This window comes from Phacochoerus africanus, chromosome 15, assembly GCF_016906955.1.
Source record: "Phacochoerus africanus isolate WHEZ1 chromosome 15, ROS_Pafr_v1, whole genome shotgun sequence".
In the NCBI taxonomy this organism is placed as follows: domain Eukaryota; kingdom Metazoa; phylum Chordata; class Mammalia; order Artiodactyla; family Suidae; genus Phacochoerus; species Phacochoerus africanus.
This window is the reverse complement of record NC_062558.1, coordinates 107992287-108007000: the sequence shown is the minus strand read 5'-3', so window position 1 is coordinate 108007000 and position 14714 is coordinate 107992287. Positions and strand designations below refer to the sequence as shown.

Here is a 14714-nt window from a genome sequence, read left to right as displayed (position 1 = left end):
TTGCTATGGCTCTGGCTTAGGCCGGTGGCTACAGCTTCAGTTCGACCCCTAGCCGTGGGAAGCGGCCCTAGAAAAAGCAAAAAACGAAAAAACAGAAGAGGTAAAAGGAACTGTCAAGTCTTCCAAGCGGGAAGAGGACCTCTTTGGAGGGTTCAGCCCCTGCAGGTGTGGTTCCCTTTGGCTGTGCATGGAATACCCACTACTACTTCCAACTCTGGCACACCCCTGGGTCTGATGAGGGGATGAAAGGGAGCAGTGGATGAGGGCAGGAGGGGACAAAGGCAGTGAGGAGAGTGACACCCTACTTTTCAGGGGACTTCCAAATGGCCTGATGTCAGAATTACATACTTGGGAGATTGTTAGGTTTGTTGTCAGCTGACTTTTGGATACGTCTTGATTTTGTTTGAAAGCATCTGGCTGTCAGCACAGCTCCTGACACGATCAACCTGATAAGGAGGCCACATTGCACGGTGAAGAGCGTTTCCCCTTTGCCACATCTCCTATCTGTTCCTACCCCTAATGACCTTGCCTAAAGCAGTGTCCTTCCCACTTTACATAGATCTTCAGGAAAAGGGAATTCTAACTCTTGAAGTAAACTGTTACCACGGTGTCACTGTCATCTTGCTATTTATTTTAAAACATTTGGGGGAGAGGAGCGAGGAGAAACTGTGCCAAAAAATGCCATTTTCATATAATGGTCCTTTCTGTGGAAAAGCTTATCCGTGACTTTATGCAAATGAACAGAAAGTCCCAATGAGATCTTCAGATGGGATTGACTTTTCTGCTTTTCCTTGAGCCCAGGAAGGAGACAGAATGACACCTGCTGAAAACAAGGACTCCATGTGTTCAGGACAACAGGAAGTAGTGACCAGCCAGCAGTTTGCCCTGGCCTGGTTACAAATCTGGTTATAAAAGAAAGCAGCTGGAGAGACATTTGCATGTCCAATAGGTTTCACTATTAAAGTTTACACAATGTGGAGTAATCAGCCTGGCTGGCTGACTACCCAGATCACATGATTATGTAGAAACATGAAACTTGACTATGTGCTCGAGCAAGTTTTACTTCTCCCTAGTGCAGGGGTGTGTGCCAGCAGGCTGCACTCTCAGAAATCAGACTCAAGTGACTGGGACCCTTGCGATCAAGGGCTTACCATGCTACTCCCGAAGAGCGCCAAGGACCACTGACATTACCACTGGACGGTGATTCGTGGCTCGTATAATTACCAAAAAGAATGGACAAGCTTAATAAAATAACTGTCCCCGCCAGCCAGAAGCTGAGGTAAGATTTTTGCCATTCAATACTTTTCCTCCTTCTTCTCCTTTTTTTCCAGTGATCTTACTACATCTCAGAAATACTGAAATCCTGGAATGCTTTGCTAGTTCTGAGGCAGTAGGCTGTCAACGGATATAGGGAAGTAGACTGCATTTTTGAAGAAATCTGTGGGAATGAGTTGGCTTATTCTAGTGTCTTTTGCCAGTGATGGATTAAAGTGTAATGCTCTGAAGAGACAATAAAAAAAGAAAAGCCAAGGGCTACCAATGGCCAGCTTGAAGAGTCTGAATACAATAAGCTTTTCTAAAGAAAGGTTTGTCTGATTTGAGTACTCAAATATTTCATTGTGGATTACTATTTAATGTTAAGGATTGTTACAGTAATTTATATTCATCGCAGCTGTACTGTCTCTTATTTATTTTGCGGCTGTATATCACAAGTACTTTGGGGAGATTAGATCCAGATTAGATTCCAGTGTCTTCATGTCAGTGGAACTATTATCTATAAAAAGCCACTTAGAAAGAATGAACCCGAAGTGACCCAGGGGGCAAGAAATCAAGAAACTCCTCTGAGCTATGGAATAAAAGACTTCCCAAATTTTGATTTTGAAGATCTTCTTTCCATCTTATTGTAATAACATCATGGCTTTTGGAGACCGGACCTTTTAAAGGTTCAATGCGTGTTTTATATTCCAGCTACCACTTGAGCTTCAGTTTTCATGGTGATGGGACACGTGTAGTAAGGAAGTTATCGCACATGATAAGGAGCTAGAGCATTCGAGCTCTTGAGACAAAATTTAAGAGAAATGAGTCTGGAAATGGCAGAGGGATAGCCCTTCACAGTTAGAATATTGGTCGCATCCCTGGAAGGTGCCTGGGAAATGAGCGTTTGAAAGAAACTGCCGGTCTGGAACCAGGAAGCAGCATGGTGGCGCTCAGGCCTTTCAGGGTGTGTTGGTAGAAGCTGTTGTACGATCTGCATTGACAGGAGACCAGAAGCTTCCTCAGTCTTGCCCTTGGTCTCACACTGTGTGCTGTCATGGCAGGGGGGCAGGTAAAGCAGTGGAAGGAGTAACTGACTAAATGAGTATAAGAAGGGAATTGGAGTCGCTGGAGAGATGTTGACAGAGAAGATGCTTCAAGAGCTAGGCTTCCTCAAAATAAATGAACAAATCAAACCAAATAAAAACAAACATGCAGATATTGAGAACAGAAGGGTGGTTACCAGAGGGGAAGGGGTGGAAGTAGGGGTTAAAATGGGTAAAAGAGGTCAACTGTGTGGTGAGGATGGAAACTAAACTTTTGGTGGCGAGCATGCTGTGGTATACACACAGAAGTAGAAATACAATGGTGTAAACATGAAAGTTATATTATAAACCAATGTTACCTCAGTAAAACAAAATAAAGAACTAGGTTTTGAGAGACAGGTAAGATAAAAGAAGCTGGAGAACTGGAGAGAAAGCATTCTGTGCTGGGAAGGAGGAAATACAAAAGCTGAGGCTTGGACCTGAACTTGTATACAGACCACATGTAGGATGATGAGGAGAGGTTTCTGCCTGACGGGGCCGTGGAGTAGGCGTGTGGGACCAGAAGGTCCTGATAAGGTTGGACGTGCAGGGTGGGGCCAGATTACAAAGGACAGTGAAGGCTGTACCCATAGAGAACAGCTGACACTGTTGCAGATGTCATGCCAACAGGCTTAAGGGAGGTTGGCAAGATGGCCTGGCAGGGTTGGTGGGGTGGTGGTGGGGTGCCTGAAGACAGGGATGCTCAGTGGAAGAGGGGCAGTTAAATAACCCAGGCCTCTAGTTTTGCAGACCTAGACGTGGAGCATGGCAGTGAGAAGGGAGAGGGAAGGAGAGGTTGGAAAGACATGCCAAAGAAACCAAAAAGGCATGGATATTAGGGTTTCTTTCAAAAGAGCAAGAGGATTTAGGTCTTTTTCAGAGATATTCCATAACGTAGGGCTATACTAAATCTTGGAACCTCGTTCAGGAAATCCAGATGGGAATTTCAATAAAGAAAGGCAACAGAACCTAAATCACTTTATGATCCCTCTTTCAGTGACAAAGTCCAGCTTTGTCACAGAGTGGTTGATAGGCGATAAACAACCATAGATTAGAGGGTAGAAAACCAAAATTGTATTGCGGATAATCATATACTACATTCATTTGCTCGGGCAGAAGTAACTTTTTCCCACTTGGTTACTAAGTTGTTTTTACAGAATTGGCCTGTTTTGGTAAAATGTCCACTGTTGACGTGGAACTTTTCAAAGAAGTGAAATTGTAAACACAATGAACTTGAGGTGCCATATTAAGTCTCTCCTGTAATTAGATAGGATGGCAAGGAATAGGTAAATTAAATACCTGATCCTGGTGGTTTGTAGCTTCTGTCCCAACTGGAAGGTGGCCTAACTGTGCAATTATTTGGCATTAGATGACAGATAAGTGAAGAGCTGTGTTCATACTCTTGGGTTTATCAAAGTTTACATGAGAATTTGCTTAAATTCTTAGCCATAAAAATAGAATGATAGTGAGTGTCCATCGAGGCAGGCAAGGATAAAAGGGTTGATCCTGATCTAGGGGCTATGTTCCCAGGGCTGAAAAGAGACTAGAGGCAGAAGGAGTGACCAGGAGAGAGAAAGCAGAGTTAACCAAGAAAAGGAGGGAAGGGAACAAGTGATTTTCAAAACGAACGAGAAAGAGAAGGTCCCCAAATAGACACCCTCCCCCCACCACCAGATGGACAGTTGGGGATGAGTAGTCAGCCTGAGAGTTTCTACTGCAGAAGAATTGAGAAAGGCGAAGTGGCTAAGTTGTATGTGACCACAGAAATGTGTGAGCATAGATTCTGGGGTTTTTTCCCCTCCCCTTAAGGCACTACCAGAAGTCAGTCTCTGTTGGGAATCCAAAAACACTTAGGGCCTTTCAGTTGATTTTAAGCCATGATTTTCCCTGGATTTTATAAGAGACACAGCTCAGACCCCAGTTCTCAATCCTTCTAAAGTAAGTATAAGTATTCCTATTCATAAAAACATTATACTTTGAGGTAAACATTTCAACATTTACAATCCTGAATCACACTGACTATATTCCTTTCAAATTGGTAAAACTAGTTTGTAAAGGAAATGGTATGCTTTTATATTTTAAATAACCTCCCAATTGACTCATTGTCAATGCTTGTATATTTTTCTTTGTTGTAGTCCCCAACAAACACAAATTATTTTTACAAATGGAAAAAGTCCTTGACACAGGTGTGGTCAACTCAAGTCTCCCTAATCCTCGTCTAATTGGTTGAAGAGTATGGTGTTTCTCAGTCAAACTAACATACGTGTGACTTTAGGAACGTTTGCTTAATTTCCCTGGTCCCAGCTTCTTCAGCTGGAAGGATAGAGGAAACAAGAGTACCCATCCCATAGGGCTATTGTAAGGGTTGGATAAATTATTTTGTGAAGCAATGACTCATAGTGGTCCTGGCACATAGTAACTATTAAATTAAAAAAGTGGTTATTTAATAACATTATTGTTATTAATTCTGTAGGTGTGCAACTGATTTTCTGAACATAAACACAGTGCTTTACATTGATCCTTGATAAATTTCATACCAGTTTCAGTTCTTCTTTTCAGCTATTTTGGCTTCTTTACCTGTTGATTCTGACATCTGTGACATTTTGCTTTGCATTGGCTGTAGACGTGACAAATATCCCTTCCCTTCTCCGCCTTAACCTAAGTGACTAAAAACTGTTGAGCATGACAGAGCCCTGTCATGGGTGTCTGGGTCTCACAGGTGGGGCTCTCACCCAGAGATCCTAACAGATTCTGGGACATGACTTTTCTTCTCAGGTCCTGGAATCTTCAACTGGAGTTTCCAGTTACTTGACTTTTCAAGTTCAATTCTTTAGAAACAAATGTGTTTTCTTCTCACCTTTCTGCCACTAGCTGCCTCTTGGTTGGTCCTCCCTGTTTTGGTCAATGGTGTCATCATCAACCCTAAGTCTGATTCATCCTTCTCTCTGTGCTTCCACCCACCTACCACACCTTGAAGTCTTTCTTTCATGATGCTTCCAGTTGTGCTCTTTTCCTCCCCTTTCTATATCACACCATCTTGGACAGGTCCTCATTGGCCCTGTGTCCTGGCTACAAAATGAAGAGTTTGGATCAACAATCCCCAGACTCCCTCTCAGCTGTGATGCTGTGTCAGCCTTACGCATGAATACCATGCTTGATATATATTACATCCTCTCAGGCTACCATTTTATCCCATGACACTTGAGAAATATTTCCTGATGGAATTATCACCTTATTCGAGACAGCATTCAAAATATTTTCAAACTTTTTTTATTGCTTTGAAAGGTTGTCCAACTCTAAATACTGGGGTCAGAGGATTCATCTAGACAGCAGGTAGATGCATCATCTAGAAGGTAGTTATGATGTATTTAGAAGGACAAAGCAATTGGTGCCCCCAAAGGGCAGGATTCCAACTGTCAATTACCAGTTAGGGGACCCAAGGAAGTCACTCAGGATCTCTAAGCCTGTTTCCTCACCTGTCAAATAAGACTCAGATGCCTTCTTACAGGCTTGTTGTAAAGACATGGGCTAAAGTGCCAGAATGATGTTTGTCACATGGTCAAGAGAACAAGTCAATAAAAAGTAAACACAACAATCAGTACTTCATCCCACTTATTATGAGGGACCACTTGTTATCTCTCTTCCTGCTCATAGTAATAGATCCAACCCCTTTAATGGGCATGGCAAGCAGAGCAGGAAGCTACCCCAAGGGCTAACTGTGAATAGAGCACCTCCTGAATACATGTGTGTCTGGGGCATCTCTCTTCTCATTCTTTATAAGCTTAGATCAGAGGCCAGTGCTGATGTGGGTGGGCAAAGAGGAGGCACAGCATCTAAGGGTAGAGATAAGAGAGGGAAATCTGATTTCCTGTTTTCTTCACACCGCTTACCTGCATTATGTCAGCTGAGAATCTGCTCAACTGGGCTATCTTGTGTCCAAAAGATGGAATACTCAGACAAGGTCTCTTTCTTCTCAAGGGCAAGCTACATGGAAGCCATCTTAGAAATTTGCTTAGTGTTTTTTGGATTTCAGGCTCATCAGCTAAGAAAACTCAAGACACCAGGAAAACTCTAAACCAGAGAGCACATATTCAAGGCACCCTCTCTCCTGGATCCAACCCTCACCTGAGCAATGTGTGCCGTGGCCGAACAATTCCTTCCTTTTTATGCAATCTGCTTCCAAATGGGCTATGATATAATTAATTAGTTTTCCAAGAGCTGAACCACAATTAAATTCCACCCTACCTCTTACATCACTTGAGGGGAAGAGACTGGGCTGGTACCAAAATGCTTCAGGCGCATATTTATGATCTCTTGGTTTTCCCCTGTAGATGATTAACTTCATCTGTTCTGTGAAGAATTCACTTGTTTGGAGCATTTTCAAAGAGAATCTTACTATTGCTTTCATGCAATGACATCAAGGAACCTAAGCTTATGAGAGAACATGAATTGAAAGAAAAAGAAATTAAATGATAGCTTGTTACAGAGAAATTGAAACAATGGATAGCTTTCTTTGGCCTTTTTTTTTTTTTTTTTTGGCTACTCCCATAGCATGCAGAAATCCCAGGCCAGGGATCAGACCTGAGCTGCTGCAGTGACAACACCAGATCTTTAACCCACTGCACTACAAGCTTTTAAATAAACCTATATACATTTTCTTCCCCTGCCCTCCCCAAGACATAGCTGCATCATTTAAGTTGGTTCTCCACTAGGGACGATTTTACCCTCCAGGGGACATCTGACTGTCACACTTGGGGAGGGGATGCTTCTGGCTCCTAGGAGGTAGATGCCAGGGGTGCTGCTAAAAATCCTGAACTGTACAGAGCAATCCTTACAGCAAAGTATTATCTGGCCCAAAATGTCAATAGTACTGCACTCTGATTCAGACCAAGTGAAATGAATTCTGTTCTGAATTCTAGAACAAGAAGCACAGATTCATTTGAATGTTCTTACAGTGACAGTGTATATTTAAGGTTTAGAACGTATAAGTTGAGAACATATCTTTGCAACTGATGTGGCCTCTGCTTGTCAGAATGATTTTCCCTTGTCTGGGCTGACCTGAGTCAAGGGTTAGCAAGGGAAAAGGCTAGAAGTACTGAAGCCTTGTGTTTCTTTTCTTTCTTTTATTATTATTATTATTATTATTATTATTATTATTATTATTGTTATTATTATTATTTGGCCTCACCCATGGCATATGGAAGTTGCCAGGCCAGGGACTGGATTGATCCACAGCTTCAACCTATACCACAGCTGCAGCAAGCCCAATCCTTAACCGACTGCACTGGACCAGGGATCAAACCCTCACCACTGCAGAGACACCACCAGATCTATAACTCCCTACACCACAGTGGGAACTCTGGGTCTGTATTTAAGTGAGATGTTTTTTGTCTTTTTTATTTAATTTAGTGTAGGAATTCTTGCTGTGGCACAGTGGATTAAGGATCCAGTGCTGCCGCAGCTGTGGTATAGGTTGCAGCTGTGGTGTGGGGCACCACTGCAGTTCAGATTTGATCCCTGGCCTGGGAACTTCCATATGCCACGGGTGTGGCCCCCCAATTTTTTTTATGTTAAACTAGATCCCAGGAACTACAAACACCACTGAAGTATATGTTGTTTTCTCCTGGGCAGAGAAATGAAAGTAGGAAAAGATTTTGAGACAGGTCATTTTGGAATAGTCTGTTTTGACCTCTCTAAGTAGACTGGGCAAACCCTGAGTGGAAACCCATAGAATTGGGATAAAAAGTCAATCAGACTCCAATTCTGCAGGGTAGCAGTCATAGGGTCTGCCACTGCCTCCCCATCAGACATACTGTGTCTCCTGCTTTGTGATTTGGATCTGTCAGGTCCCTTTAAATGGCCCCACTGACCTGGGGCTGCTTCTTTAAGTGATCTTGCATCTCTGTTTGCTTTCTTAGGCATTGATGTCTAAGCTCTTAGAGACACAGCTTCAGTTTTCTCATTCCACACTGGGATTCCTAATCCTCCAGGGACCAAGCACACAGAGGTTAAGAGGATGGCACACCTATTGCTCTAGAAATGGGCCCCACCTGTGGATCGGGTGGAATTCCAGCCCCCATTCAAGTCCTGCCTCCAGGTCAAGGGAGCTGTGGCCTGAATCGTGCCCCTGGCATGCTGTCTTCCAGGTCCCACCAACCTCAAGGCTGTGCATTGCAGGGAAAAAGCTTTCGTGCTAGGCTCTGATGGAGTAGGGATTGCCTGGCCTGCAGTAGAAACCCTTTCTCAGGGGGCCACCACCTCCTGCTGTGAACTGAGCTCCCTTGCTGGCTCCTGTGTTCCCATCCTCAGTGCTACACCTCTGGATGGGCAAGCTTGTCTTCCTTCCCACGCCTGTACCTCGCTCCACAGCTGAGGGCTGTCTGCTCCCAAACAGCTCCTCGCCCCAGCCGCTGCTCCTCTTGTTTGACTCATCTTCTCCAACCAGTCCTGCCCCACTTCCCTTCTGAAAGGGCATCCACCAGCTGCTGGTTTTCCACTGGGGTGTTTTCACAACTTTTCACAGCACTAAGGTCTAGGCTCCCAAACAGGCTGTAATCCCTCAGTCCAGCATGGCTACTTCAGTGCTCATTTCCACATCAAGGCACGGAAGCCAGCTTAAGGGACATGCTGCTTATCATCTCCTTGATGAGTGGCCCCGCACTGTTGGGACAGGAACTCGTTACCCCAGAGGTGTCCCAGCCTCCTAGCAGGGTAGCTGGAGTCCCTGGATCTCCACCAGATTTCAACCCTCCTCACAGTGTAGGGAACACGCAGCAGAAGCCACTGTGTTTCCAGGCATGCGCTATACGGTTGCACTGGGTCCCTTGCTTGGTTTAATGCTCTTCTGTTGCTATCTTGAGATCTTGAATAATTCTGAATGAGGGGACTCATTTGGATTTTCACTGGGCCCCATAAATTATGTAGCCAGAGCTGGCCACAGGTTCCACGAGCCACCTTGGCTGAGTCTGCTCCCTTTGTGTGTAGGAGACACAAACTTCAATGGAGAAGCCTCTCTCCCTCTCTTCCCCAGCCCCCAAATCAGAGAGCTTTACTTGGCAAGTAAGATGGAGAGGTCATCTCTCTAGCCCCTCAGGTAAGAGGCCCAGAGACGTGCAGTTACCTCTCCAGGCTCACACCAGCAAGGCCCAGTCTAGAACGACACCTCCACGTCTGCCTATGAGGAGGGCCTTTGCCACCGCCCCCACCCCGTGTCATTTACTGGCCAATAAAACATTCTCACTTAGTCTGTGTTCTATATTTTCCTTGGATTTTTAAAAAAACTAAAACGCAGCTAGTTTACTAGTCAGAAACACCAGTGAGGCCCTATAGAATTTTGCTGCCAGTATTTCAGGCTATTACATGTTTCTAAGTCCAAACTTGAATTTCACACTGACGCAGGAATGTTTGGTACCTACTAATACTATATATTTTTCAAAGAATGCTCCCACAATAGTTCATGTCATGGGAGAGTGAGTTATAATTAAAAGGAGCAGAGTTGGTCTTATGAGTAAACTAAGCATACAGGACCATGTGGTATAATTTTAAAAATGTCCCAGAAAAAAAAAAAAAAAAAAGAGTCCCAGAAAGGTGTTTTTGTTGTGCTGGGAAGAAAATGAACTTTGGAATCAGGCAGACCTAGGTTTGAATACTTTTTCTGTACTCAGTAGCTCATGGTCTTTGAGGAGGTCTCTTAATCCTTTTCAGCATCAGCTTTTTCACCTGGAAAGTGGGAATATTAATATGTAACATAACAGGGGTGTTGTAACAGTAAATATACTAAATAGAAAATAAGAGTTTGGTGAATGTCCCCTTCCCAGAAATCCCTCCCGGCCTGGGCTCCCCTGTTGCCTCAAATTGTTTCATTAGAGAGGCATCCTCGTGGGGTAAGACAGCTTCTCAGAGGGCTGGTTCAAAAAAAAAAATTTTTTTTTAGAGGAAACTTCATTTTATTATTATTATTTTTTAAGATTTCTAATGATTTTCTTTTTTTCCATTATAGCTGGTTGACAGTGTTCTGTCAATTTTCTACTGTACAGCAAGGTGACCCAGTCACACACACACACACACATTCTTTTTTCTCACATTATCATGCTCCATCCTAAGTGACTAGATATAGCTCCCAGTGCTACACAGCAGAATCTCATTGCTTATCCATTCCAAAGGCAATAGTTTGCATCTATTAACCCCAAATTCCCGGTCCATCCCACTCCCTCCCCCTTCACTTTGGCAACCACAATGAACCATCACTAAGTATCACAGGTTAAGGCCTTAAGCCCTTATCTGTCACTAATACCCAGGTGGGAATCTAACCATTCAGGCCAAATGGGCAGAAAGCTCTGCTCTTCTGTCTCCCACCCAGAGGGGGCTCAATCTGCAGACTTTAGTTGACAGAAGGGAACGTTGTTCAGGCGAGTGGTGATAAGGAGGGAAAGGGCAGAGGAGGGAGACCACACCTAAGTAAAGGGAGTTCCCAGTGGGGAAGCTGTGACGCAGGGTGCTCAGACCAGAGGATTAGACAGTTGAGCTCAAAGGTAGAAAGAATTATCCTCCCTCATTGAATTTGCTGTTGTTTACAACTTCATTTGGCTCAAAGTGTAAAAAGGTGCAGGGTGAATAACCCTTTAAGCATGTAAAGCATATTAAAGACCATGCTCAATCCTGGACAGGCAGGAAACAGTCATTTTTAGTGCAAATAACTACACTAGAATCAAAATAAACATTAAAAAATGTGATTTCATAAAGAAAAAGGGTAAATATAATACCAAATCACTGGAAAACTGAACCCTCTACCTCTACCTATTATCAAAATAATAATGTGATTATATTGCTTTTTAAGGTGTCTTTACAGCCTGTTCAGGGCCAAAGTCCTCTGTCTACAATGGGAAAACTTTTGATTTCATGTTATCACTACATCCACAGATTATCACAGTTGCCCAACCAGATGACTGGGCCTAATTCACCTAATGAATGCTGAAAACAACTCTGAACATGACCAAAACAAAAGCTATTCATGTGCCTCAAAAGTAAATTGGAGGGGGGGGCGGAATCTGCTTTAAAATTGCTAATGACGGAGTTCCCATGTGGCGCAGTGGTTGATGAATCCAACTAGGAACCATGAGGCTGCGGGTTTGATCCCTGGCCTTGCTCAGTGGGTTAAGGATCTGGCGTTGCCATGAGCTGTGGTGTGGGTGACAGACACGGCTCGGATCCCGAGTTGCTGTGGCTGTGGTGTAGGCCGGTGGCTACAGCTCTGCTTAGACCCCTAGCCTGGGAACTTCCATATGCCATGGGAGCGGCTCAGGAAAAGGTAAAAAGACTGAAAAAAAAAAAAAATTGCTAATGACACACGGTGGTGGGGGATACATTAGGAGTTTGGGATTAACATATATACACACTACTATATACAAAACAGGTAAAGAACAAGGACCTACTTTATAGCATAGGGAACTATATACAGTATTCTTCAATAAACCATCATGAAAAAGAATATGAAAAGGAATATATATGTGTGTGTATATATATATACTATAGGTATGAATATATATAAACTGGATCACTGTGCTGTCCACATGAAACTAACCACACTGTAAATCAACTACACTTCAATTTTTAAAAATTGCTTGGAGTTCCCGTCATGGCTCAGTGGTTAACAAACCCGACTAGTAACCATGAGGTTGTGGGTTCAATCCCTGGCCTCGCTCAGTGGGTTAAGAATCCGGCATCGTTGGGAGCTATGGTGTAGGTCACAGACACAGCTTGGATCCTGAGTTGCTGTTGCTGTGGTGTAGGCCAGCAGCTGTAGCTTCGATTCGACCCCTAGCCTGAGAACCTCCATATGCTGCAGGTGTGGCCCTAAAAAGAAAGACAAAGGACCAAAAAAATAAAATAAAATAAAATAAAAATTGCTAACCGCTACTTAATGGGTATGAGGCTTCTTTTTGGGGTGATGAAATCTTCAACTAGATAGTGACGGTTGTACAACATTATACATTTACTAAATGCCACTGAACTGGACACTTTGAAATGGTTGAATGATAACTTTTACTTTATGTGTATTTTGCCACAATAAGAAAATAAATAACTTATTTTCCATATGAACCATAAAATATATCTTGGAGACCCATGACCATATTTTTGTTTGACCAATTAGATACTATTTCCAAGATTTTTACTTTATTATTTTGGCCACACCTGTGGCATGTGAAAGTTCCCAGGTCAGGGATCAAACCCCCACCATAGGAGTGACTAAAGTCAATGCAGTGATGATGCCAGATCCTTAACCCACTCTGCCACAAGGGAACTCCTCAACACTTCTTTAAAAATATATTATTGATAAACATTTCTGGATGGTAAACACCTAAAACAATGCTTTCCTCCACCTCAATCCCTACACAGGACAGTCTCTACCTTTTTTTTTCCACTCAGATTCCAATGAAATGAGCTTAACTAAATCAAAATTTTTTCAACCTATCAGAAATATCATTCCTCAAAATCACTCCTTACTCTGTGAGTGAAATGAATGCCCAGACAAGTGGGTGACAGCATTATACTGCATTATGTTGACATAGCCAAGGCTCATTTTTTCCCCTGTTAAGGTTAAATTCTTAAAATACTCCTTTTCTAGAATTACACTTTCAGAGTTTTCTAAAAATGATTAGAATGACTTGTTTGGTCTTACAAATTTGAGAATCATCAGTTTCCTGGAATAATTTTCATGCCAGTAGAGAGAGACTGTAAAAACGGCAAAACCCTTAGCTATCAGCGCCAAGTTAGAACAACGAGCCAATCAGAGCACATGTAACAGGACCTCTGGGGGCTCTTCCAAACTTAAGAGGCTCCTTTAACTCTTTTGCTTTTCGAACCTGCTTTCATAGGTTTTAGGAAACCATTTCCCTTAACTGCAACCCCTCCCTGCTGTGTGGGTGTGCCAGAACAAGGACCAGCAAGAAGAAGGAAAGGGCTGCCACCCTACAGGTCCCTAAAATCAGAGAAGGGGGTCAGCATGATAATTTCCACTGTCACATCAAGGGGCAAATCTTTGAGGAACTTTTTACAGCTAGTATAACCTAGTTCCCCCTCATCTCACTGGTATCAGGGCTGTATGTCCCACCTGCCTCTGACAGGGTCAAGATTTTTACCAGGATTTTTGGGGAAAGGATTCAGGGTATTAGTAGGATCATCCTTGCTCCTGGTGGTGCCTCATCAGCTCAATTTCTGTCTGCTTAGAACCCAGGTCAGCAGTTCAGACATGCCAAAGACTACCACAAAATATTTGCAGGTCTCAGTAGGAAAGAAAGAAAGAAAGAAAGGAAGGAAGAAAAGAAGGAAGACAGAAAGACAGAAAGACAGAAAGGAAGGAAGGAAGGAAGGAAGGAAGGAAGGAAGGAAGGAAGGAAGGAAGGAAGAGGAAGGAAGGAAGGAAGGAAGGAAGGAAGGAAGGAAGGAAGGAAGGAAGGAAGGAAGGAAGGAAGAGGAAGAAGAAGGAAGAAAGAAGAAAGAAAGAAAGAAAGAGAAAGAAAGAAAAGAAAAAGAAAGAAAAGAAAGAAGAAAGAAAAAGAAGAAGAAAGAAAAAAGAAAAGAAAGAAAGAAGAAAGAAAGAAAGAAAGAAAGAAAGAAAGAAAGAAAGAAAGAAAGAAAGAAAGAAAGAAAGAAAGAAAGAAATGGAGGAGCGTCTGGAGAAACTTGCAAATTACTTTCTCTGGTTAATAGGCGGTTAGCAAGACAACCCAGGCCGCAAGATGCGCACGTGGAAGGTGCCCACAGGCCCTCCACTCCAGGACTCTCTCCGGTGGCCTTTCTGACTAGGATGATAAGGGCGCATGGGGACAGGTGCCCAGGTCTCCTCGCAGCTGAGCTCAGCCATCTACTGAGCTCACTCTGGACCCCAGAGAGTCCCTGCACATTCCTTCCAGCCACCTTCTCTTTCCCCCCTCCTCCTGCTGTCTTTCCCTTCCTCTTTTTTCTCTGCCTCTCTTTAAAGACTGCAACAGGCCCCTAAGAGCCCACGCAACCCTTTAGCAACAAGTCAGACCTTGGGGATCAGTAGCAGGACAGCAGTGGGGGCACCCGTGTCCCCAGTAAAAACCACACAGCTGGTAGAGGGATTGGAAGTCTTCGCCAGGAACAGAGAGGAAGTTGCCCCCAAAGGCACACAGTGAAGACAAGTCAGCACATGTCATCCAGGCGTGGCTGAGAGCACGGGTTCTGGGGTCAGACGTCCCGATCTCAAATCCCAGCTCTGTGGTTAACTAGGTCTTGGACCTGAGGCAAATGACTTCTCTGACGAGAGAAGTCAATTTCACTACAAGAATTGGGATAATCACAGCAATGTGACTATACAACGTGATGTGAATACACTACAGACTGTATACTTAA

At 43.5% G+C, this 14714-nt stretch overlaps 1 protein-coding gene across 2 annotated transcripts in view; it reads left to right on the top strand.

Annotated features, from left to right (window-relative positions):
- The first annotated feature begins 1024 nt into the window (after positions 1 to 1024).
- The window catches only part of BLNK (B cell linker), an 85874-nt gene continuing 72184 nt past the window's right edge, over positions 1025 to 14714 (top strand). Inside the window, exon 1 of one of the 2 annotated variants that reach the window (XM_047762156.1) lies at positions 1025 to 1279. In XM_047762156.1, the coding sequence (XP_047618112.1) occupies positions 1233 to 1279 (47 nt within the window). In that variant the 5' untranslated portion in view covers positions 1025 to 1232. The remainder of the gene's footprint in view (positions 1280 to 14714) is intronic. The other variant, XM_047762154.1, reaches the window with a different exon arrangement.